This window comes from Callorhinus ursinus, unplaced genomic scaffold (genome assembly GCF_003265705.2).
Source record: "Callorhinus ursinus isolate GAN/ISIS: 27379988/994484 unplaced genomic scaffold, GSC_fseal_2.0 scaffold34, whole genome shotgun sequence".
Taxonomy (NCBI): domain Eukaryota; kingdom Metazoa; phylum Chordata; class Mammalia; order Carnivora; family Otariidae; genus Callorhinus; species Callorhinus ursinus.
In genome coordinates this window covers 9,190,518-9,214,866 of record NW_027397096.1, presented here as the reverse complement: position 1 = coordinate 9,214,866, position 24,349 = coordinate 9,190,518, and the positions used below count along the sequence as shown (strand labels likewise).

The 24,349-nt window shown below is 38.6% G+C and overlaps 1 protein-coding gene across 1 annotated transcript in view; it reads right to left on the bottom strand.

Moving 5' to 3' along the window:
• Positions 1–21,909, bottom strand: part of TAF15 (TATA-box binding protein associated factor 15) — a 34,673-nt gene extending 12,764 nt beyond the window's left edge. Inside the window, exons 1-8 of the mRNA XM_025851161.2 lie at positions 21,795–21,909; positions 14,823–14,862; positions 13,428–13,479; positions 13,259–13,343; positions 13,074–13,176; positions 9,353–9,546; positions 7,077–7,197; positions 505–539 (exon numbers count right to left, since the gene is read on the bottom strand). Coding sequence (XP_025706946.1) covers positions 505–539; positions 7,077–7,197; positions 9,353–9,546; positions 13,074–13,176; positions 13,259–13,343; positions 13,428–13,479; positions 14,823–14,862; positions 21,795–21,801 — 637 coding nt within the window. The 5' untranslated portion in view covers positions 21,802–21,909. The remainder of the gene's footprint in view (positions 1–504; positions 540–7,076; positions 7,198–9,352; positions 9,547–13,073; positions 13,177–13,258; positions 13,344–13,427; positions 13,480–14,822; positions 14,863–21,794) is intronic.
• Positions 21,910–24,349: the final 2,440 nt, after the last annotated feature.

The following is a 24,349-nucleotide window of genomic DNA, read 5'->3' as shown; positions in this document are numbered from 1 at the left end:
GTCAACCATCACAGATTTACAAAGTAAATATATAAATTAAGTTTTATTAAGTTTAAGAAATCAAGATGAAAGTCAATTATTTCCTTAAATTTGTCCCAGACGGTACCCGCCACTTTGGCATTATGCTAGTATCACTTTTGTTAAGCTCTGGTTGTGAAGGCTGATTGGAAAACCCTAATAATTTAACAACACCATGTCAGCTACCTTTATTAAAAAAATGTATTGTCAAAATCCAGTGAAAGTCTCATTCATTGGTCACCACAGACTCTTTCATGCAAATTCACTGTGTAGAAACCCATTGGACTGTTTGAGATCAACTTTGGCTTTTTAAAATGTTTTCTTTGATATATATATGTATATATACATAATTTTTTTTTTAAAGCACACAACACACACCAGCCTCAACAGGGTAAGAAAGGGCTTAGACTGCGTCTGCGGGATATTGGTGGCTTTTAGATTTATATAGCATTTCCACTGAAACATTTTGGGATACTCAGCACTTACCACCAAAATTTTTGAAGCCACCGCGGTCACCACCACTGCAGAGGAAAAATTGAAGAAATGATTTCTTCCTTAAGTCTCTAATGTGCTGAGCCCTGGGCTCAATCTACACTTAACTGTCACAAGTAGAGCGCCTAGGGAAACAGTAGCACCTCTAACTTTCCAGTAAATTCCATTTCATAGACTCCAAAATGTTGTTTTCACCTAGGTGTTTTCCCAAGGATCTATTTCCACAAGGTTGCCTTTTCAAGCTTATTACAGAATGTATCTCATATACTCTTCTTTTAAAATCTTCCCAACCCCAAGCCAAAGGGATACTATTCATATCATAACTTAAAAGCTAGAGGCACAGAATGAAGAATGCTAAACTGGAGCAAACATTCTTTCCAAGGGGGATATTTTTTTAAATATGAGGAAAAAGGAAAAAGACTAGAAGAACAATATAAAGCTAGGTTAAGATTCTGATAGCAGAATGGGAGATAAAAACTTCAGTAGTATGTTCTATTTTGATATCAAATTGTGGGTTTTATGAGATGAAGAAAAAAAGCGAGGTACAAATATACATAAAAGTGAGCCTGAATGAAAGTAGTCTTAAAAAATCTCAAATCATTCAGAAATCTGAAAAAATGAACACTAAAAGAAAGCATAACTTAAAACTGCTCTCTTACTCTATACCCACTCTAATATACCAATGCCAAATGCTCTGTACACCGATCAGTAGACCGTTATCAGAGACCGAATGCAACATACTCCAACATCGCAGCTGCCCACAAGAAAATGACTAGGCAAATTTCCAGTGACAGATAAATCAATGGTCCTTGTGTGCATAAATCTATGTAAGAAATCTAAGATCTCTCTCATGAAGAAACTGTTTACATACTCATACATTAAAAGCTTGTTTCTCTCGCCTGAACTAAGTAATCCTCTAAGATTCACATGCTGTCATGGAAATAAAAACACCCAGTTTTCAGATGGTGACATCTAGTATTTTACTACTATTAATCATCTTCTACTATAATCCAAGAAACTAATGCAATACACTAAGGTCTCTTCAATGCTTAAAAGCTTCTCCTGTAATGATAACACTGCCCCCTCTAGCCTCTAGATAGATGGTTTTTCTGAGCCATCCTGAGAAAAACCGCTCTAACTAAATGAGAAAGCAGTCTTCTTTTTAAGTCTATTCTACTACCTTGATGTAAAATCTCCCCTTGCAACCAGGTTAGGGAGAGACACATGCATCTTAATTCATTATTAATTTTATGTAATTTCCAGGAAGACTATAAGGAGAATAAGGCTATTTCAAGGCTACATCGACAATATAAAGCTCAGGTCCACTTTATATACATATAGTCTCCTATTCAGTCTCTAAGACCCCTCTTTTCAGAACAGTACCCAAGTCCTTCCTACACTTCTAATTGACCTGTGTATCACTGCTTAACTCTTCTAAGAAAGGAAAGCCAACAGAGTTCTTGAGATTCATCTGCTAAAAATCTTATTATTAGAAACCAAGATATCTCAGGTTTCTTCAAAGATGATCATGAGAACTCAAAAAAAAAAAACAAAACAAAAAAAAAAGAGGAAAGAACCAGTGAAAATAAGCCCGCATTCCTGTCAGGAGGTTAAAGTCCCCAGGATAAAGTAGATTCTTTAAATAGGAAATTTTCACAAGTAAGTGCTCTAAGAGATACCTCTTATTTATTTTGCTGTCATCTTAAACCAAGTACTAAACTGTTTATCTGGCCACAGTGGAGAGAAAATATGCAACTACATACAACAGCTAATTCTTGTATTTTCTATTCTGGCCAGCAATATAACTTTGAACTTTAAAAAAAGGATATACCACTGCAAAATAAAAGTGCTATAAAACAAATGACATTTTAATACGTTTATTATTTCCTATTTCTCCACATAATGACATTTTAACTTAAATCACCTTCATTGAGCATTTCCTTTGAAAATACAGCAGCTGAAGATTTCAACACAATGGCCATAAATATGAAAAAATCACAGTGCATTTGAAAAAGTACTAGTCTTCAAACTAAGAGACTCAGGGTATACTCTTTACTATCACTAATCAATCTTGAAAATTTGGACAAGTCAGTAATTCTCCCTAGGCTTCAGTTTCCTCCTTCACAAAATAAGGGTTTACATTGCTGCTACTCAAAGGGTGGTCCAGGGAATAGCAGCACAGGCAGAGCCTGAGAGCAACTCAGAAAAGCAGGATGGCAGGCCTCACCCCATACCTACTGAATCAGAATCTGCATTTTAATAAGATCCCCAAGGAGTTCGTATGTAAAGTTTGGGAAGCACCAGTCTAGATGATCTACAATCCTACATGAAGCTTTCTTTCAAGTTCAAATGTTTCAATTATTTTTCTCTTCACTTACTAAGAAATTCCCTATGAACTAGTTATATTACAATCCCTTATAAGTAAATTTATTATATTAAATACACTAAATAAACCTCAAATAGTACTCACTATTAAATATTTAACAAAACATGGGCCTGTGGTTAAGAATCTTTCAAACCTGCAGTCAGGTTACAAGTCCCTTTTCCATAAACCAAGTTGAGGCTTCACTAGTCAATTAAGACAATGAAGATACGGGAACATCTGGGTCAAGATGTTGCCACAACAATTTGTCTTCCTCCCAGAAAAAGCAGCAAATGTGTACACATAAAGAATTCCTGAAGTAAGGACATCTGAAGGTAAAGTAGTAGAGGTATTTAGAGTAGAGATTAAACATCCTCAAATGTATGGCTGAGTGTCCCCTGCATAAGAAAACCAACTATATATTCTTGACTCAACTATGGAAATTGTTGTCCCAAGTTCAAAACCACAATGAACAGCCTACCCTAAGGTAGACCGAGGGTTCTTTCATTGTTACAGTATCACATATGTAGAGGAGAAGACGGTCATTTAACTTGAAGGTCATTTAATTTCAGGTGCTTGTCAAGAAAAAGTTCTTTGACAGAATCTCTACTCCAAATCTTTCATTTTAAGAAAATCTAAATATATCTATTCAAGGACTTAAACTGACAAAAAGTAAAAGGACAATACAGGAATCTTTGTTTCCAGAAAATCCATTATCTAGACAGAAAAAGGGACTTAGCTAAAAATTAGAAAAGATTAGTTAAAAAACAAACTGTGCTATGCTTGAATTTTCATAGTAAATCCAAAATACAATTTTTTTGGGTGTGAAGAAGACTAACATGAATTCCAAATGTAAATGACTCAATGGATTTAAATATATTCTCAACAGTAGCTGTACTTATGTCTTAATTCCTCCCATGTCTTGTATGTGTGGTAGAAAGGCTCTCTGGATTCAGCATTTACCCACATTTCAAGAAGCCAAGAATCTCTCATTCTAGAGCCACATGTCCAATACAGTATTCACTAGCCACACGTGGCTGTTGACCATTTGACATGTGGACAGTCTAAATTAAGATGTACTCGAAATATAAAATGCAAAATGGATTTCAAAGTCTTAGTATGAAAAACGCAATATACAATATTCAGTAATTTTATACTGATTATATGATAAAATATTTGGGGTATATTAAATAAAATATATTATTAAAATTAATTTTAATTGCCTACATTATTTTTAATGTGCCTACTACAAAATTTAAAATTACATATGTGGCTCACATTTGTGACCCATATTACATTTCTATTGGGCTATTCTAGACTATCACCAGAACATATGCACAATTCAAAGGGAACTACTCAAAAACTCTTCTAAGACGACAGTCAAAATTCAAGATGACTTTTTTAGGCTTGAGATATTAAAGCCTGGAAAAAGCTACATAATTTGATGACTTAAACATGAAAAATGGTTATCTATAAAGTTCTGGCAATTTTGCGATGTATTCATCACAATGCTGAAGTTAAAAACACTGAGAGAACTTACAGCCTTAAGCTTCTAGACCACTAAGTCAGTGATCAATTTTAGATGACAATCAGAAATTCAATCTTTTTTGCTATAACTGCTTTTTCAAAGAAAAACATTGGTTCCTAAAGTCCCTATAATTTTCACACATTTTTCTTCCATATTTGGAAAGCTGGCAGCTTCCTTTTGGTCTGTATTCTTCCTCCAGCCAAGCAATCATACAACTTGAGTCTAAGAATGTCCCAACCTTTACCACTTATCCCACACTCACCCACAAACTATGCCCCTTCTTCTTTAAATAAAAACCTAACTAACGCCAGATATTCTTCAAACAGCCCTGAAAAGATCGTATTTTCAACCTTGATATAATTTTTTAAGTAAGATGATTAGAAACACAAATAGAAGTACTGAGAAAGACTAACAAAAAATGTTTGGATATTTTTGGTACTTAAATGTAAAACCAAGTGTGAAAAAAATATCCTGAAACTGGGCATTTTTACTCTAATTCAAAATACTTTACCCCTATAAATAAGCTAAAAAGCACATCTTGAGTAAGATATTGTGACACATGAAAATTGTATGAACTTCAAATTTCCATACCCATAAATGAAGTTTTACTGGAACACAACCATATTTATTTATACATTGTCTATGGCTGCTTTGGTGCTACAAGGGCAGAGGTGAGCAGTTATAAAAGAAACCATATGGCCCAAAAACCCTAAAATATTTCTTACATGGCCTTTCACATAAAAACTTTACCAAACCAATATACAGAATCATCATCATCCACATGGATTTCTAAAAAAGGCCTTTCGTGCACATCCCATTTATTGGCTGGGGGGAGGGGGCAGAGCAGGGTATAGACAGCAACTGGGCAAGAACCCCCTCCCCCAATCCTACCTTGAACCAGATCAGTATCATTCTGACCTAATTATAGTGGGTTTCTGCAAAAGATAGTGTGTAAAGAGGTTCTAAGGCTAAATAAAACCATTTGAAAATCAAAAACTTTGGTCCAGATCAAGTACCTGGACCAAGAATCATACTGAAATATGATGCCAAGGAGGTTATAAAAATTATTTAAAATGGGACTCTCAAGATGGTTAAGGTATGGTGCTCCCCTGTTTTATTAGGAGATTCATTCATGGTCCTTTCAAATCTCTAAGATGAGTCATCTCTCCAAGATGAAAACACATTTTTAAAGATTTCCCTAACCTCCTCCTCCTAAAAAGTGGGATTCTATCATTCTCATACATTGTCATAGTTTAATAAGTAATGTATAGGATATAACTTCCTTATGAAGAAAATTAAACGTACGACATACTCTATAACATACATTATTCCAAAGAAGCCAATTATCTAAAACATATTAACTGGAAAATTAAATATACGTATTGGCTATCTTGTTTGGGATTCTGTTTGAGATGGGAAGGAGGCTATTAGGTAGAAAGTAAGCACCATGTCATTTTACATTGTTCATTTATATCCACATGATGGCAGGCTGCTCACTTTGATAATGAAGAGCATACAATAATATATTTATATATTGTAAACTGACTTTGGCTATCAATTGGAAGACTTAATGTTCAGTCTTATAAAAGTTCATCAAATATGTTTAGGCTTTAGTTTTGCCCTAATATCGAAGTACTGTACACTGAACACAGAGAAATACAAGTCGGTGATCAAATTCCTGGCTCACTTGAAGAAGTTAACAGTGCTGTATGTAACTAGTTTTGTCTCTCAGGTCACCTCAGGGAACAAGAGCCCCTAAGGAAAAGAAGAGTGAACTGGTACTGGTATGTTATTAAGTTAACAGGCCACTAACAATTTCAATTCCCAAGGAACACAAATTATCTTTTAGGCCTGTGTATTTTACACATAAATTTGCAACCTGCAAACCTCAACTGAGGACAACAAATGTCAGTTATTTTTTCATTCTTGTTTTTAGGGCCAAAGTGCTAAATTTACAGATATATTTAAAAGTAATTTTATAACCAGCTTTCTTAACATATGCCAAAATTAAGTACCAAAACCTGATAATACTAGCAATGGGGAAAAGAAAGGCTGAATTAAAAAGTCATCTTCTCCATAGCTTAGTCTGAACAAAATATGCAATGACAGGGGATGTTGCACTAATTATTTCAATAATTATTCACTTAAGAAGGAAGACCCAATAGTTAAATTACATAAAATCTTTCTCATTTGCCAACCCCACCTTTATATACTCTGCTATCGCCTCCTAATATTTTCCCTTCCCAAGGGGATTCAAGATTAAGGAACAGCCTCTCTGCACTCCAATCTAAAATTAACTTACCTTTTATGTTTTACATATAATATACTTGGATTTCTCAGAGTCATCTTTTAAAGGAGTTTAGACTCTATAGCTCTGGCAGGAAAAACATAGTTAAGTGGTTTAATCACAACCATAATAGGGGAATTTTCTCCACTGGTGTTTGATATACACCACATAAACTAACTGCTAACATAGCCTATTCTGAGGTAATTTACTGACATCTTAAGACTGAAAATAAATTTTGAATTTCTGCCTTCTCTACAACATAATCTATTTATGCATCTTACCTAAATCAGATGCTGGAATCAAACCAGCTAAGTAAAACAACAAAAACTTTTTTAAAATTAAAAAAAGAGATAGAGAAGAAATGTAGACACCTATACCTAAATACTTACCTTGATCCTGTCATAGGACCTCTTCCATCCTTGTCATATCCCCCACGCCCTCTACCTCCTCCCTGTGACCCGCCATATCCTCTATTATCTTCTCCATACCTACTCACATCACGACGGTCATCTACAAAAAAAAAAGGAAAGAATATATACATGAATAAATAACCACTGTCATTTCTGATAAAGGCTTCCCATAATATAAACTTAAATGGCTCTTTGGGTCACACATTTGTCCTTTGGAAAATGGCACATGTACACTCAATGTGAACTCAAATGCCAAGTTATCATAAAACTATCTGGAATTAAATATGTTTGAGAATTATATCTGTGTCAAATTCCACTCTGCTATAGTCAGAAAGCAAAATGGTGACATGGATATAACCATTTGATGTGATGGTGATAAAGAACAGTTTGAGTTACAGTACAATATTAGGTACAGAATCTTAATAATTAGATGAAAAGCATAACCCTAACCTTACAAGTTATTTCTTTACCTCAAAAATACTCAAATGTGAATCAAGCACGGACAAGAAATAACTGGATTTTTTTTTTAATTTTTTATTGTTATGTTAATCACCATACCTTACATCATTTGTTTTTGATGTAGTGTTCCATGATTCATTGTTTGTGCATAACACCCAGTGCTCCATGCAGAATGTGCCCTCTTTAATACCATCACCAGGCTAACACATCCCCCTACCCTCCTCCCCTCTAGAACCCTCAGTTTGTTTTTCAGAGTCCATCGTCTCTCATGGTTCGTCTCCCCCTCTGACTTACTCCCCTTCATTCTTCCTCTCCTGCTATCTTCTTCTTTTTCTTTTTTCTTAAAATATGTTGCGTTATTTGTTTCAGAAGTACAGATCTGTGATTCAACAGTCTTGCACAATTCACAGCGCTCGCCGTAGCACATACCCTCCCCAATGTCTATCACCCAGCCACCCCATCCCTCCCACCCCCACCACTCCAGTAACACTCAGTTTGTTCCTGAGATTAAGAATTCCTCATATCAGTGAGGTAATATGATACATGTCTTTCTCTGATTGACTTATTTCACTCAGCATAACACCCTCCGGTTCCATCCACGTCGTTGCAAATGGCAAGATCTCATTCCTTTTGATGGCTGCATAATATTCCATTGTGTATATATACCACTTCTTCTTTATCCATTCATCTGTCGATGGACATCTTGGCTCTTTCCACAGTTTGGCTATTGTGGACACTGCTGCTATAAACATTGGGGTGCACGTACCCCTTCGGGTCCCTACATTTGTATCTTTGTGGTAAATACCCAGTAGTGCAATTGCTGGATCAAATGGTAGCTCTATTTTCAACTGTTTGAGGAACCTCCATACTGTTTTCCAGAGTGGTTGCACCAGCTTGCATTCCCACCAACAGTGTAGGAGGGTTCCCCTTTCTCCACATCCCCCCAACATCTGTCGTTCCCTGACTTGTTAATTTTAGCCATTCTGACTGGTGTGAGGTGGTTATCTCATTGAGGTTTTGATTTGGATTTCCCTGATGCCGAGTGATGTAGAGCACTTTTTCATGTGCCTGTTGGCCATTTGGATGTCTTCTTTGGAAAAATGTCTGTTCATGTCTTCTGCCCATTTCTTGATTGGATTATTTGTTCTTTGGGTGAAATAACTGGATTTTCAAACTGAGACATATTCAGTGACTATATTCACTGAAGATATTCATTGAATGAGCTTCCATGTTTACTCATTCACTTATTCATTCATTCAATTATTCAACAAATATTTATCAAGCACTCACTATGACCCAGGCCCTATACTAGGCAATGAGTATAAATGAGTAAAACAAGACTTGTGCCCTTGAAGTATTCATGTCCATGGCACAGACCGATTCCTAAGTATCAGTAGTATATTCCAAATGCTGTAAGAGAACAAGTGAAAGAATGGCTACTCCTTCTTAGATGAAGTGAAAAGGCTAATATAGGATAATTTCCCTCAATCAAATATACCAACACTATCAATACAACTGGCGGCAGCAGCATTATCAAATGATCAGAGTTAAGTGACACTACAAAGGAAATTCATGTCATCAGCCATCAAAAAGTCACATGACCATTTGGGAGTCTGAGAAGTTCAGAAACAGAAATCTAATAAACTAGCTTTGATGGCCATGAGAGAGAAGCATGTATATTCAAGGTCACTCTGAATTTTTACAAACAGTTGAAATCCTACGTAGGTCTTTTAATCCAAAATTCAATATAATCCTATGAGGCGAAAAAAGAAAAATAATAGGTCAATATATCATACCTTGTGTGTGGTGGCTGTAATTCTCCCTTTGTGAATGGTAGGACTGTTGATTTTGATTATAGGAATCATGCTGCTGACCATAATTTGACTGCTCATCATATGAACCTTGATGTTGATCATAGCCTGACTGTTGGTCATACGAATCTTGTTGACCATAGTCTGACTGGTCATATGAAGGCGCTCTTCCACCTTGGCTAAACAGAAATCAAGAATTTGAAATTTTATAGAAGGATTATGTTCACTGTAGTAAACTCACTGAGACTGAGAGGCCTGACCAGATAGACCTCAACCATATTTACTACTACTTACTTTTTTTTTTTTAAGATTTATTTATTTGCTAGAGAGAGAGAAAGAGAGAGAATGCAGAGGGGATGGGCAGAGGGAGAGAATCTCAAGCAGACTTCCCCCAGTGAGCACAGAGCCCCGAGCCCAACACAGGGCTCGATCTCATGACCCTGAGATTAGGACCTGAGCCAAAATCAAGAGTCGGATGCTTGACTGACTGAGCCATCCAGACAGCCCTACCCCCACTTTCTGGTGCAAATCATTTAGTTATCTTATCTACAAAATCTCCTAATCAGCAATGGAATTCACTATCACTGAAGAGGTGCCATATTATGAGAAAAACCACACACACCTTTGAAGACATTAGTGAAACAAAAAGTTACTATGGCTTTTGCCATCCCCTTGAACTTAAAAAAAAAATTAAAGGTGCCACAAAATACAGTAATATGTCTCATTCTTTAACAAATATACCACAACCAGTGTTGGGTATTCTTTTTTTTTAAAGATTTTATTTATTGGGGCACCTGGGTGGCTCAGTCGTTAAACGTCTGCCTTCTGCTCAGATCATGATCCCAGGGTCCTTGGATGGAGCCCCACATCGGGCTCCCTGCTCCACGGGAAGCCAGCTTCTCCCTCCCCCGCCTCCCCTGCTTGTGTTCCTTCTCTCGCTGTGTCTCTCTCTGTCAAATAAATAAATAAAATCTTTTAAAAAAAAGATTTTATTTATTTGAGAGAAGAGGGAGAGAGGGAACACGAGCTGGGGGAGAGGGAGAAGGAAAAGCAGACTCCCAACAAGCAGGGAGCCCGATATGGGGTTCAATCCCAGGACCCTGGGATCATGACCTGAGCTAAATGTAGACACTTAACCGACTAAGCCACCCAAGTGCCCCAAGTGCTGAGTCTTTTTAAGGTACGTTAAAAGGCTCTCTATTACTTAAGTTTAACAATGTTATCTCGTAATATTTTGGGTACTACTATTTTCTTTCTTTTTTTTTAAGATTTTATTTTTTTGACAGAGAGAGACACAGTGAGAGAGGGAACACAAGCAGGGGGAGTGGCAGAAGGAGAACAAGACTTCCCACTGAGTGGGGAGCCCGATGCGGGGCTCAATCCCAGGACCCTGGGATCACGACCTGAGCCAAAGGCAGACGCCCAACTGACTGAGCCACCCAAGGCACCCCAGGGTACTATTTTCTTATAATTATCTTTAGAACCTATAGTACATTCTCCTAAATATCTTCAAAGGTAAGTTTCAGAAAACAGTAAGGGGTGCCTAGCTGGCTTAGTCAGTAGAGTATGTGACTTTGATCTCAGAGTTGTGGGTTTAGAGATTACTTAAAAAATAGGATCTTACCAAAAAAAGAAAACAATAGTAAATCGGATTTTTAGAGGAAGGAACTTGCTTTGTGATGCCATTTTTTATCTGAAACTAGTCTACAAAAAAGTGAGACTGCTTTATTATCTCTGGCAATTGAAAAAGAAATTTCTAAGTATGTTTTAAGCAATATGACTATTAATTACCTGTTCTCAGGATGGGAATGTTGAAAGGAATATTTAATTGGATTTGAGTTCTAATGTTTTAAAAAGGGAACAAAAAGTCTCATAACTTAATAGTCACACCTTATTCTCCATCAGATGACCAAAGCAATCTAATAAATAATAAAGATCAGTATGTTCCTCCAACTCCTTACCCAAAGCACATCACATCAACAGTCAGAACTCTAGTGCCTCACTTTAAAATTGTTGTCGGGCGCCTGGGTGGCTCAGTTGGTAAAGCGACTGCCTTCGGCTCAGGTCATGATCCTGGAGTCCCGGGATCGAGTCCCGCATCGGGCTCCCTGCTCGGCGGGGAGCCTGCTTGTCCCTCTGATCCTCTTCCCTCTCGTGCTCTCTGGCTCTCACTCTCTCTCTCAAATAAATAAATAAAATCTTAAAATTGTTGTCAAAAAAAAAATTAGGGACACCTGGGTGGCTCAGTCAGTTAAGCATCTCAGGGTCATGGGATGGAGCCTCACGTTGGGCTCCACACTCAGCGGGGAGTCAGCTTGAGATTCTCTCTCCCTCTCTCTCTGCCCCTCCCCCCCTAAGTGCACACATGCCCATGTGCTCTGTGTCTCAAATAAATTTTTACAAATTTAAAAATAATAAAATAATAAAAAGTTAAAATAAAAAAATAAAATGGTTATCAAACCAAATCTAACACTTTTCTTTGGTCTGCATTTATACCTCATGCTTCCAAAAATTCATCCTTCTCCTAACTTTAAAACTAACCAACAGGACTTAAAGAGTTCTTCCTTCTAATGTAACATGCTTTCTGAAAATTATTCCTACATGTGTACTCCAGTTTCTACTTTTCAAAACACTCTCATATCTATAAGACTGACAATGTGACCTCACAAATCTTTCCCCAGTGGTTTTATTTAACCGAATTTCACTTAGAATAATTTTTTTCACTGCAGAGAGAATAGTTGTGATCTCAGTTTTTGCGTACTTTTTTAGCTATGTAACTTAACAGGCTACATAATCTTAATTTCTCTTTACCTCTACAAACTGGGGATAATTACTGACACTCTCTCATAATGGCTAAGGATCAATTCGAGAATGCAAAAGCATTTCACAAAATGTAAAGCACAATTTAAAAAAATTAAGTTGCTATTATTAAAATTAGTAACAAGAACAAGCTCCTCACATCTGAAACTTCAAAAAAACTATAAAACCAAAACAAAAATTAAAAAAAAAAAAAAGCTATAATTCCTGTAAACTTGTTGGTAAATATTCATCTACCTATGTTAACAAATAAAACATATTTAGAGTATCTGAAATGTGTGGATAGTTTTGGTACTTTTTAATATTTTTGTCCCTGAAAAGGTAATACATTAAAAAATGGCTAAAAAATAAAACGGAAATAAAAGCAAGTACTGAAAGTCTCCTTTTATAGCTAGGTTCTTATTTAATCTCAGGTATAAAGCAGAGCTCCAAATGTTTTTTTAACATTTAAATCACGTGCTGCAGGGTGCCTAGGTGGCTCCGTAGCTTAAGCATCTGCCTTCAGCTAAGGTCATGATCCCAGGGTCCTGGGATCGAGCCCTGCATGGCATCGCGCTCCCTGCTCAGCAGGGAGTCTGCTTCTCCCTCTGCCCCTCCCTGCTGCTCATGCTTGCTCACTTGCTCTCTCTAATAAATAAAATCTTTAAAAATAAATAAATCATTTGCATTCATACAGCTAAACAGTAATATTACAAATAACACATAAGAATCAAATGACAATGCTGACAATTTCCACATTCTTCCTAACACAGAACTATGAAATTCATCCTTCAAAACTTTTCTGAAAAAAAAATGTGTAAAGCTAGGATTTGATGGTGAAATCTATTTAATACTCAAAGTGTTATTTCCACTACCCAACACAATCTCTGTGCTTTTACTGATTCCTTACCCTCCTGATGATTCCGTGTTTTGCTGTCCCTGGTTATTGTAAGGCTGTTGGCCGTATGAGCTCTGCTTTTGATTCTCATAACCACTGTAGGATTGTGAATAACCTAAAGATTGGATGGATATACCATTTAGTAAATATTCTCATTTTTTAATTTCTAAAATAGCAAATTAACAAACCAGTCCAACCTGATTGGCTTTGTCCATAGCCGGAGTAGCCGCCATAGTTCTGTCCATACGAGGAATCAGTAGTTTGTCCATAGCCAGGATAGCTCTGAAATTTAGGTAAATACAAGTTTTATCACCTACTTGATAAAAATAAATATTTACAAAAAGCACGATTTATATTTTAACCTACTTGTGGTGCTTGTCCATAACCTTGGCTGCCTTGATTTCCATAGGAAGAATAACTGTAAAAGAAAAATGTACTCCTTGAAAGAGATATGCTAGAATTTAAAAGCTTAAAAAAAACCCTGTCTTCAACTTTCAAACCCGTCAAGCTTCTCTTCTGAGAAACTGCCAACTGCCTGTTTCTTAAGAGTCTAAATTGAAAGGTGATGACCAAAGACCGTTAAGACATAAATGAAGTCACTCCCAGACCTCTTAAATACCAAACAAGCCCCAAAAGTTTAGCTTTGACAATCTCACACAAATAAAACTTGAGTAGAACTAGAAAATCTCAAGAGAATTATACTTGGGTGTGGGGAATGACTACATGGAAGTAAGACCCATAATAAAAATTTGAGACAGAAAAATAATTTTTTAAGTTAGCACTTTAATCAAATTAGCTATGTTTTGACAGATTAATTTCTTCCTACCGTCTGCCCTAAATCTGCCTTTAATAATTATATTATATCCCCGTAACAGCACAGCCTGGCATATAGTTCGTTGACTGAATAAATGTACCTCTCTCAGATTTGAACCTTAATTTTATAGCATGTAAATTCTAACAAGTCAGAAACAAACTTTCTGAATATATGCCCCCCAAAAAGTACTTGCAAAAAAAAAAAAAAAACATTTTTATTATTCTAGAGCTATCAAGTGCTAACAGACTTTAACTTTATTTCACTGAATAAACATTTGCTAGTTGCCTATTATGAAGTTAGCACTACCCTATGAGAATAGAAAAGTCAAACCAGTTTTGTTTTCATGAAGCTTAAAACCTAAAGACAGAAGATACCTGAGATGCTATTCTGAGTATCTCACATTGAGCTGCAAACGTTTATAGTGTAAGTTAAAGGCTATGTTTCTGGCAAGTAAGAGAACCCTATTGCTTGTATTCAGTCACATAAAAACAGATTTTTCTTTTTATTGTAAGCATGGTAAGGAGTCTTTTTAAAATGCTAAGCATTTCTATTACAGTGCTTAAAGAAAATCCGCTCTGAAAAAAAATAGCATATTATATACAATCAAAACTTTAAATGCTTTCTCTAAAAACCTGTTATATAGTTCAATTGTCTAAATCCTTTTAATAGTTTCATTTAAAAAATTTCTTAAAGAAAATATTCTTTAAAATACCTATGAGATTTGTTTTAATCTCTAGGGGGCATCTGTATTTACTGATTCAAGGAGGCTTTTTAAAAAAAGGAAAAAATGTTTCAGTATGTACACAGGCCTTTCCCCCTTGACAAGCTAACATTTAACTCTAAGAAATCCAGATACCAAATCTCAAAAGGAACGCTTGACTCAATTCATCTTTTTTTCCCTCAGTTCTAGTCTTACATGGTATCATTAAAGTGTACGTATACTTTACCTTTGCTGCTCACCCCCAGACTGACCGTAAGCTCCAGAATCTAAAACACATAAAAAGAATTTTAAATCTTATTTAAAATTATGCTTCCCTCAAAGGCTGACTTTAGCTTTTACAGATGGAATGCGGTAAGAAAATCTAATAAAAACTACCTACAGAAAAAAAAACTAGTTAAAATTACTGTGCAAGGATTTGTTTACAGTAACTACGTCTTTGAAAAACAACTACTTTACAAATGTGTCCTGATGGTCACAAGAACCAAGTGAACAAGCATAAAACAATCAGTGAAAAATCCCATCCTTTTAACAAAAACTCAAGTTATCTTTACATACAAAAAGGCAGCTAGTGAAACTAATCAAGACTAAAAAGGGGGGGGAAGATACACTCTTGACAAGATAAACCTCCAGGATTACACTGACTTGCAAATCCTCACCAGTCCAACATACACACCATTCCCCTGTAACTGGACCACTCTGGCCATCAGCAGCAACAAACAGATCTCTGAAGACTTTGGTAAAAGCAGCTAAGTTAGTTGTTTATCTCCAACTTTACCAAGGTTCCAGGGACTTGGCCAATCGGCATACCAACTCAGCAAGACCTACTTCCAGCTTCCTTTTCGGCAATAAAAACTACCAAGGAAGGCATGAATTAAATAATGTCAAAAAAAATTTTTTAGGGGCGCCTGGGTGGCTTAGTCATTAAGCATTGGCCTTCGGCTCAGGTCATGGGCTCAGGACATGATCTCGGGGTCCTGGGATGGAGCCCCGCATCGGGCTCCCTGCTCAGCAGGAAGCCTACTTCTCCCTCTCCCACTCCCCCTGCTTGTGTTCCTTCTGTCGCTTTGTCTCTGTCAAATAAGTAAATAAAATCTTTAAAAAAAAATTTTTTTTAAACTATGAGCTTTTCTCAACACCTCAAAACATCAGTTATATCAAAAACTTTTGAAGAGGCTCTATCCTTTGGGTTTCTACTCAAAGTTTATTAGTGATGAATAAGAGTAATATTATATGAAATATTCTTTCAACTGCAAAAAATAACTCCATCTGAAACAGCTGACCATTAGGCCCAATCTCATCCAACATGAAACAAAATCATTTGCTGTCAAACAGTTCTGAAAACCCACCAGAAATCAAATTGGTGACATTTGCATTCAATTCACATAAAGCTACAATATAAAAACATCACCATTGGCAGTATAAGTAGATAACATCAGATTTGCCACTTTTCTGCAGCAGAGATCTACAATCAGAGTGAACAAGATTTTTTTAAATCCTTAATCATAAGAATATTGAATGAAATCCTGACTACTTCTATGAATGTGAAGAACATAAGGCTAAGATGAAGAAGAAAAAATTGTGTATCACTACCATACCCATGAAAAAATGACCACAGATTTATCACTAATAACCAAATAAAATATGAAAAGCACACAGAATCTAATTGGACCCCAAAGAGATTAGATACATCTACCACATGAGAAAGGAAATTAGCTTCAACTAAATCAGAAACTGAAAAGGATTATGAAGGGCGGGGGGATGTATGAGTAAAAAAGTATCCTGGGGATAAATGAAGCTTTAGCTTCAATTATATCCCAAGGCATGGATGGGGGTTCTCCCACTGAGAGTGGAGTCCAAGACCTGTTTATTTCCCTTTCGCTCAAGCAAAATTATAGTAGTACACAGCATATAGGTTATGTGACCCTGGTTCAACTCTATATGAGAGTCCGTAATTTAACCCAGTCACTTTGGTTCTCTGAAATTATAAATCTGACTTTAGTTGGCTGACATTAAAACTCTACAAGATAGAATATTGACCAATAAGTACGGCCCTTAGTGTAAATATATTTAAGTACAAACATTTTATACTCAGAGAAAATGAGTTTGTAAATTTATGGCATTTCAAACTACTGCTCATCACGAGTACCTGACACTTGAGCCTTGTCTGAATCCATGATTTAGAAATGTTTCATTTCCAAGTGTATAGGGTTTTGATTCTATTGTTTCCTAATTATATTCCATTGCAGCCAAAAAATAGAGGAAAGGTATTTTTTCTATTATTCCTGGTACTTATTAGGATTTGCTGTTTTTTGCTTTTCCCCTTGGTAAATATTTTACTTGCATAAACACCCCTTATGTGCTTGAAAAGAACTATTTTTTTTTAAGATTTTACTTATTTATTTGACAGAGACATAGCGAGAGGGAACACAAGCAGGGGGAGTAGGAGAGGGAGAAGTAGGCTTCCCGCTGGGCAGGGAGCCCAATGCGGGGCTAGATCCCAGGACGCTGGCTGGGATCATGACCTGAGCCAAAGGCCGACACTTAACGACTGTGCCACCCAGGCACCCCAGAACTGTGTATTTCCTAAATGTTGAGTAAATTCCGTAAGTCTAGAGGATACCTGGTTACACCATTCATACTCTAACATTTGGTCTGCCCCATCTATGAATCACACAAAAAGGTGTGCTAAAAAAAACTCCATTTGACCAGACTTGTCAATTATATTTTTTTGGTTTCTATATTTTGAGGCTATTTTGTTAGGCACACAAAAGTACAGATTTATATATTCATGATGAATCCTCTTTTAACATTACATTATGATTAAAAATGTCCAAACTTTATTTTGACTGGTAACAACTAAACAATCTTGCTTTTGGTGTTTGTCCAGTTCATCTTCTTCTATCTCTATACTTCCAACATTTCTTAATCTTACGTTTCAGGTATCTAATTTCTGAACAACATAGAGATAATTTCTTTTTCCAATGTGAAACTATTTCAATTGGCGTTTTCACATTTTTACTACTTTTCATTTATTCCTACAAGCCTATATTACATTTTTCTACTTACTAGGGTTTCTTCCTTTTAACTCCTTTTCTGCCTCCTACTGGATTTTCTTTACTCCCTTTTCCCCTATTGCTTTAGAAGTAAAACATTCAATTTTTGTTTTTGCTTCCATTTTTTAACTTCCAAATGTAATCACTTTAATCTCCAATGTTCCATACTGTTAGTATTTGCTTTTTATTTACTGTTTGCTCCTTCTATTGTTTTTTGCATCCTATCTCTTTCTGGATTTACATTTTTTAGCTCTTTTGGCAAAGGCCTGAAAGTGGTACTCTTAATCTTTAGACTCGGTATCATTTCATTATTTTCCAACTTCTTAGAATTTTTAAGTCTACCAATCTTACCATTTCCCTATTTTCCTCTGGTAGGTAATCAGTATTTCATCATCTGCAGTTTCATATCAATCTATCTAGGATGAACTGAACGTGGTATCTCATGTTTGAAACTGTTTTTTGATCCAAAATATTCATCAATCTTGGAAAAATCTCAACTATAATCCTGATTCCTCCCACATTTTCTTAGGAGACATTATATATATATTAGATGTATAACAGGACTTCTGCATCTGTTTCTAAATCTTGCTTTTCATCTCCTTCTGAATTGAATTGTAACTGTATCTGTCTTCCACTTCACTAATTATTTCTTCTGCTGGGTCTGCAATTCAACTTAACCACTGTTTCTATCTCATACTAGGTTCTTTGTAAATCTATATGGCCTTTCTTCGTAACATCTTGGTCTTAGGGTTGATTCCTTCCTTCAGGTTTTTAGTAATTTCAAACTTACTTGCTTTCAGATTACCTATCAGGGGTTCTAACCCCATTTGTCACAAACTCATTTTGGTGAACTGTCTCGAGTTCTACAATTTTTTAATGTGAATCTACCTTTTGCAAGGCCTATTTTTTCTAGAAGATTCCTGTGACCTAGGCTGTGAAATTTCCTCCAGAAAAGGTTGTTCATTTGTTTCTACCAGGAGCCCCAAGGTTATTACCAGCCCAGAACCAATTTTTATGTTAATTTCTTGGCTTAAGTTTTCCTGGACCCCCATAATTAGCCTAAATGTACACCCAAATTGTATGAAGCAGTTCCCAGGTTACAAATTCTCAGGACAGACCTTTTTCACTCAGGGCCCAAGCTTCCTTGTTATCTGTTATGCTGATACAAAGGTTTTTTTCTAGTTCACTTTTTCACCGAAGACAATCTTTCAAACATCTAGGTTTTTGTTTTTGTTTTTTAAGATTTTATTTATTTGACAGAGACAGGCACTGCAAGAGAGAGAACACAAGCAGGGGGAGTGGGAGAGGGAGAAGCAGGCCTCCCGCGGAGCAGGGAGCCCCATGCGGGGCTAGATCCCAGGACCCTGGGATCATGACCTGAGCCGGAAGGCCGACGCTTAACAGCTGAGCCACCCAGGTGCCCCAAACATCTAGGAGGTTTTATATAAGGTCTCAGTTCCCATTATCTGGCTCTAATAGTCTCAAGGCTTCATCGCCTTGGGTACTTGGGTAATAAAACCCCAGTCTCGGAGCACCTGGGTGGCTCAGTTAAGTGTGTGTCTTCAGCAGGGGGCCTTGATCCCAGAGTCCTGGGAATGAGCCCCAAAGTCAGGCTCCCTGCTCGGCAGGGGGCCTTCTACTCCCTCTGCCCCCCCCAACCCCTGCTTGTCCTCTCTCAAATAAAATCTTAAAAAACAAACAAAAACCCCAAGTCTCTAAATGATGAGACCTATACCTGCCTCTTCAGGGCAACTGTCAAGTTAGCCCTATGCTGGCTTCTACTTCATTTCTGGCGGTTAGGTCTTGCCCTTTTTTTGTAAATTCTTGCATTTCTGGTGTTTGTAGATAGAGGACTTTCAATTTATTTTGGTCTTCCATACTGCCAAAATGAGAAGTATCTTAACTTTGATTTTTGTATGTATAACTGATACGTTTGATTCTAACTTGAAGGTGTCAGATAACTCACAATTGTAAACAGTATTTGAATGAGTTTGATTTAAAATATTTACAGTTTTTACTTATTTATTGACTATATAAGCACTTATATTTTATTAAGTTTACAAGTCTGCTTTATCAGGCATCTGGAGTGGTTGAGTTTGGAATGTTTAAAGGATTTAACTAAACTTAATGCAATCAGCTGTTTAGGGGGGTTTACTGTTATATTTATTAATTGAAACATTCACCAAAAAACAAGTCAAAAGCATACTATTTTTATACAAAATCAAAAATATTTTTATACATTTTACAAAATGCATAAACAGCATATAACGCTAAGTAGAACTTAAAGATTCTCGCTTTAATGGATTTAATTTAGAAACAATTATATAAAGTTCTTTTCACATGTGAAAGCCAATCTTGATATTTAAAAAACTTAACTTACAAAGTGACAAATTAATCTAGTGTCTTGGTACTTTGAAGATCAGTACTAATGGATAAACCAGCTCACACACTAATATGACACACTGAAAATCCTGGATTTTACAGATGGTAACCTCTAAAATTTAATCTTCCATAAAAGCTACGCAGTCCTGTAAAAACAGCCATTGTTTTACACCAATAAAGATGTTAAAATTCAAGACAATGCCAATAGTTTTTAATGTCCATTGAAATGGTAAATTTCCCCATGAGGGTAGGAGAATCTAAACCATGGAAGGGTTACACACCTCCTACGGACATACTTCTACATACTTCTGTGGAGCTTCACCAGACTTCATTCCAAATTATGCACCTGGTAAAAGATGTACCAATGTCTACTTGGAGTAAGAAATTATTTTTCCTTGGAGCAAGGATTAAATACTGAAAGAAGCAAGAGAGAAATCCTGTGCAGTTAACAGCCTCTTCCATCAGGTAGGTGCCCCGTTCCACAAAAGGTCAATATTCAGACTTAATATTAAGGTTAATCTAAGGAAGGTTTATTATTCTCCTGTCCAGCCAGTCTTGTTAATTTGGCCTCATCTCAGCCTGCTACTTGCTTTTTGTCACACATTTCCATCCTTCTGCAAGACCGCATTGGGGGAGGGGGTGCTGTGTTTGTTTTTTAAGTCCCAACTCCCTTAAAAAATGTGAAAGACTGTGCCAGCCATCACTTTGATCCCCATCATATGTCTTCAAGGAAATGTTCTGCTTTTCCACATGAAATGTGATGTCTCATGTTTTCCAGCAAGTGGACAGCTGGGTCTTTGCAGCCTGTGAGGGACCCACAACAGGGGACCTTGCGTGGTTAGCTAGGACTGCTAAGTCTAGAGAACATTCCTGTCCCAGACTCTATACCCGGGTTTATTAGCAGGACCTAAACTGACTGTCCTAAAGATCGACCTTTTTTTTTCCCCCCTCTTCCACACAAAGGAGGGGGTGGAGGTGTCTATCACTTTAAATGTTTCGTGTAAGACTGCCCTTCCTTTGGCCTGTATGCTTTGAGGTAAATGCCACATGTACCTACAGGAGTCTATCCGGAATAGAAAAGGCTCACTTTCAGGGCTCTTGCAGGAGATAAACTGGAGAAGGGAGAAAAATGAGAGCAGGGTGAGGAGAAAACTGAATTATATGCAAACACCCCCATTCGAATCCGGGCGGTGACGGTAGAGGGAATGACGGTAAGTAGGATTTCGTGCAAGGCAACGTCCTCTGAAAGGGCTCCCAGAGCGTCAAGACCCCCACCTGATGAATGGGTGAGTCAGGAAGGCCCAGTCCACTTCACAGATGGGGAAACTGAGGTACGAGGCGGCGAGACGAGTGGCCCGAGGCCTCGCTGAAAGATCTGAGGCGGAGCGGAGAACCAGAAGCACCGATTCTCTCAGCGGATGCTCTAATCACGGGCTCCCCCCGCCCCCGTGATGGCGTGGACGGCCTCCGCCCCCCCCACCAACTCACACACCCTCCCCGGGAGCGGCACGTCTCCTCAGGTTCCAAGGACAGGGTCAAAAAAAAGGGGGCCCGAAGCACTCCCGCCGAGATTTGCAGACGGAGAGCGTTGGGAGCGTGCGTCCCTTCAGTCCAACATGGCGGCGGCCACGGCCGCCCCCCCACCCCAAGCCTCCCTCAGGGCCGGAGGCTCTCCCTCGGGGCCCTCCGGTGGGCGGGAAGACGGCCCAACCCCGCCAGGCCCCTTCTAGCCGCTGCCGCTGCTCGCTGAAGGAGTCACCTACCCGACATGACTAACGGCCGCAGCGCGGAGCCCCCAGAGCCCGCCGAGAACAAGCGATACGAGAGCCAGGCGGCGCGGCGGCCGGAGCTGTACTGAGGGCGGCGCGGCGGGCTGAGCCCGACTGCGGGGCCTCGGCAGCCAATCAGAGGACAGTGGGCGGTACCACCGCGCCACGGCGCGAGGGGTGGTTCCTGTACGAGTACCAGCCTCTGAAACCTGAAGTCTTCAGAACCCCTCTCTGTTCTCCCCTCCGCGAACGGTACCATTATTGAGAGGGAATGGAGAAGAGAAAGTACCAATGCCGCCATTAGCATGGGGGAGGAAGCTGAGCCTACTTTCTCGGTCCCAATTACAGTCCTATTTCTGACTTTTATTGTGTCCGATAGAATTAAAGGTTAGGAAACGAAAGAGGGGAGGCCTTATAAACACAGACCATTTGGTTAGAAAAGGCCTTTCTCCCCCTAAGATTTCGAGTGGTATGCCCTAGTTCGCTCAGCTTTGGTTGCAGACAGCTGAAGCCACCTGGGGGCGTTGGGTGTCGCCGAGCTCGGGGACAGAAAGTCGTGATCGCCTCCCGGTCTAACTATCTTGTCAAGTAAAACAGAGACTACAAGGTGATACTGGAACAAACGTGTGCATTAAAACGAAACCACACACAAACCCGGCCTCGAGAATATAGTGGGTGGGAGGTCGAGCTTTGGTTTTAAGTGCCGTTGTAACGGCCAACTCTAATTATCAGGCACCTTGCATCATCTCATTTAATTCTCACAACACACTGATAAAATAATATCCCGACGTTACGGCCGTGATTATTCACTTGCCCTAGGTCGCGCAACTAGTAAATGGCCAACGTGGAATTCGAATCCTAGTAACCAGATACCAACCATTGCCTGTGAGGTTTAACCCTTATGCTGCATTGCCTAGTGGGGGCCGGAGCTCTAGAGGATGAAATGAGGCTGTGAAAGCTCAGAGAGCATACAAGGACATTTTGCCAGACGGCAATGCACCATCTCAGTCAAGCCAGAGACCAAGTGAAGTGGGGTAAAGGACTTTCGACTGGTTGTAAAACAAGTAATTCTGTATTTTGGAGTTTACCCTCCAGGGGAGAATGGTAGATGAGGCCAGAAAAGTAGAAGGCTAAATAGTCCATACCTTGTAAAATACACTGCATTAGGGTTTGTGCTTTATCTTGAGGGCACTGGGAAGCCAGAGGATTTTAAAGGAAGGTCACATTTGCATCTTCAGGCTGCAGTATGAAGAATGTATGGAGATGAGAGGTCCCTAAAAGCAGGGAGACCAATTTGGTGGCCAATGCAATCATTCTGGTGAGAGATCACAGTGGCCTGGACTTAGGTTGTAGCTGTGAAGTCAGAGGTAAGTGAAGAGATCCCTGAGATACTTCCGTGGTAGACTAGGCAAGATGGAGTGACCGATTTGGAAGGGAGGAGCTAAGGGAGAGTGAGAAGTGAATTCTGAGTTTCCCACTTAGAGAAGCGGTCAGATGGTGGTATCATTCCCTGTGGTAGGGAACAGGAGGAGGAACAAGTTGGGGTGGAGGTAGAGAGGTAAGTTCAGAATTAACACCTTCAGGTCAGAAAAAAGACATGAGGTCATCTCCCTTCATTATACTATCAGTAATTGTAGACTCAGCTCTAGATATCGAGGGTCAGGGAGCTCTCTGGATAAGACCAAACAAGCAAGGTTAAAGGAATAAAAATTCCTTCCTGACTAAAAATGATTCAGCCGATCAGCACGAACATTGAGGAAGGCAACCCAGAAGAGGAGATGATGGGCATGTGCAATCGCAGGAGAGAATTGGGTTAGGGATGGGGGAAACTTCTAGATTGTTCTTCCTATTTATTTATTTATTTTACAATTGGGTGTACAATTAAGATGGAAATACAAAAAGTGTTGCTCATCATTGCCCCCGTAAGTTTGTACCATCAATTCATTCATTCACGCATGCATGCATTCTTCATTCAACTGCCATCTCCTGAGGTCTACTCGATGTCAGGCCCTGGAAGGCCTGGAGGTAGAGAAATAGGAATTATGATGGCCCCTGCCCTCCAGGAGCTGCAGTCTCACACAAGGGGTAGTACAAGCCTTCAATTCTAATGACTACTGAATGTGCTAGAATGGGAGGATGCAGAGGGTGCTCTGAAAACAGAGTAAGAGCACCTAGCTCTCATGAAGGGTGGACGGGGTATTAAGGAAGGCTTCCTGAAGGAAATACCTCCTAAACTGAATTTTGGAGAAAGAACAGGAATTAGGCCCAGGATGTGTATCAGGCAGAAAGGGCTGTATTTGCAAAGACTACAAGAGGGCCAAGTGCCAGGAACTTCAGGTGGTTCTGGCTGGCTGGTTTGTGGTTGTGCAGGGGTGGACAGTGGTGATAAATGATGAGTGAAAGAGGTACACGGAGGCCACATCCTGAAGAGCCTTGAGGGCCTGGCAGAGGAGTTTGGATACTAAATCAAAAACAATAGGGAAGGGGCGCCTGGCGGGCTCAATCCAAAGAGCATGTGACTCTTGATCTCGGGGTAGTGAGCTCAAGCC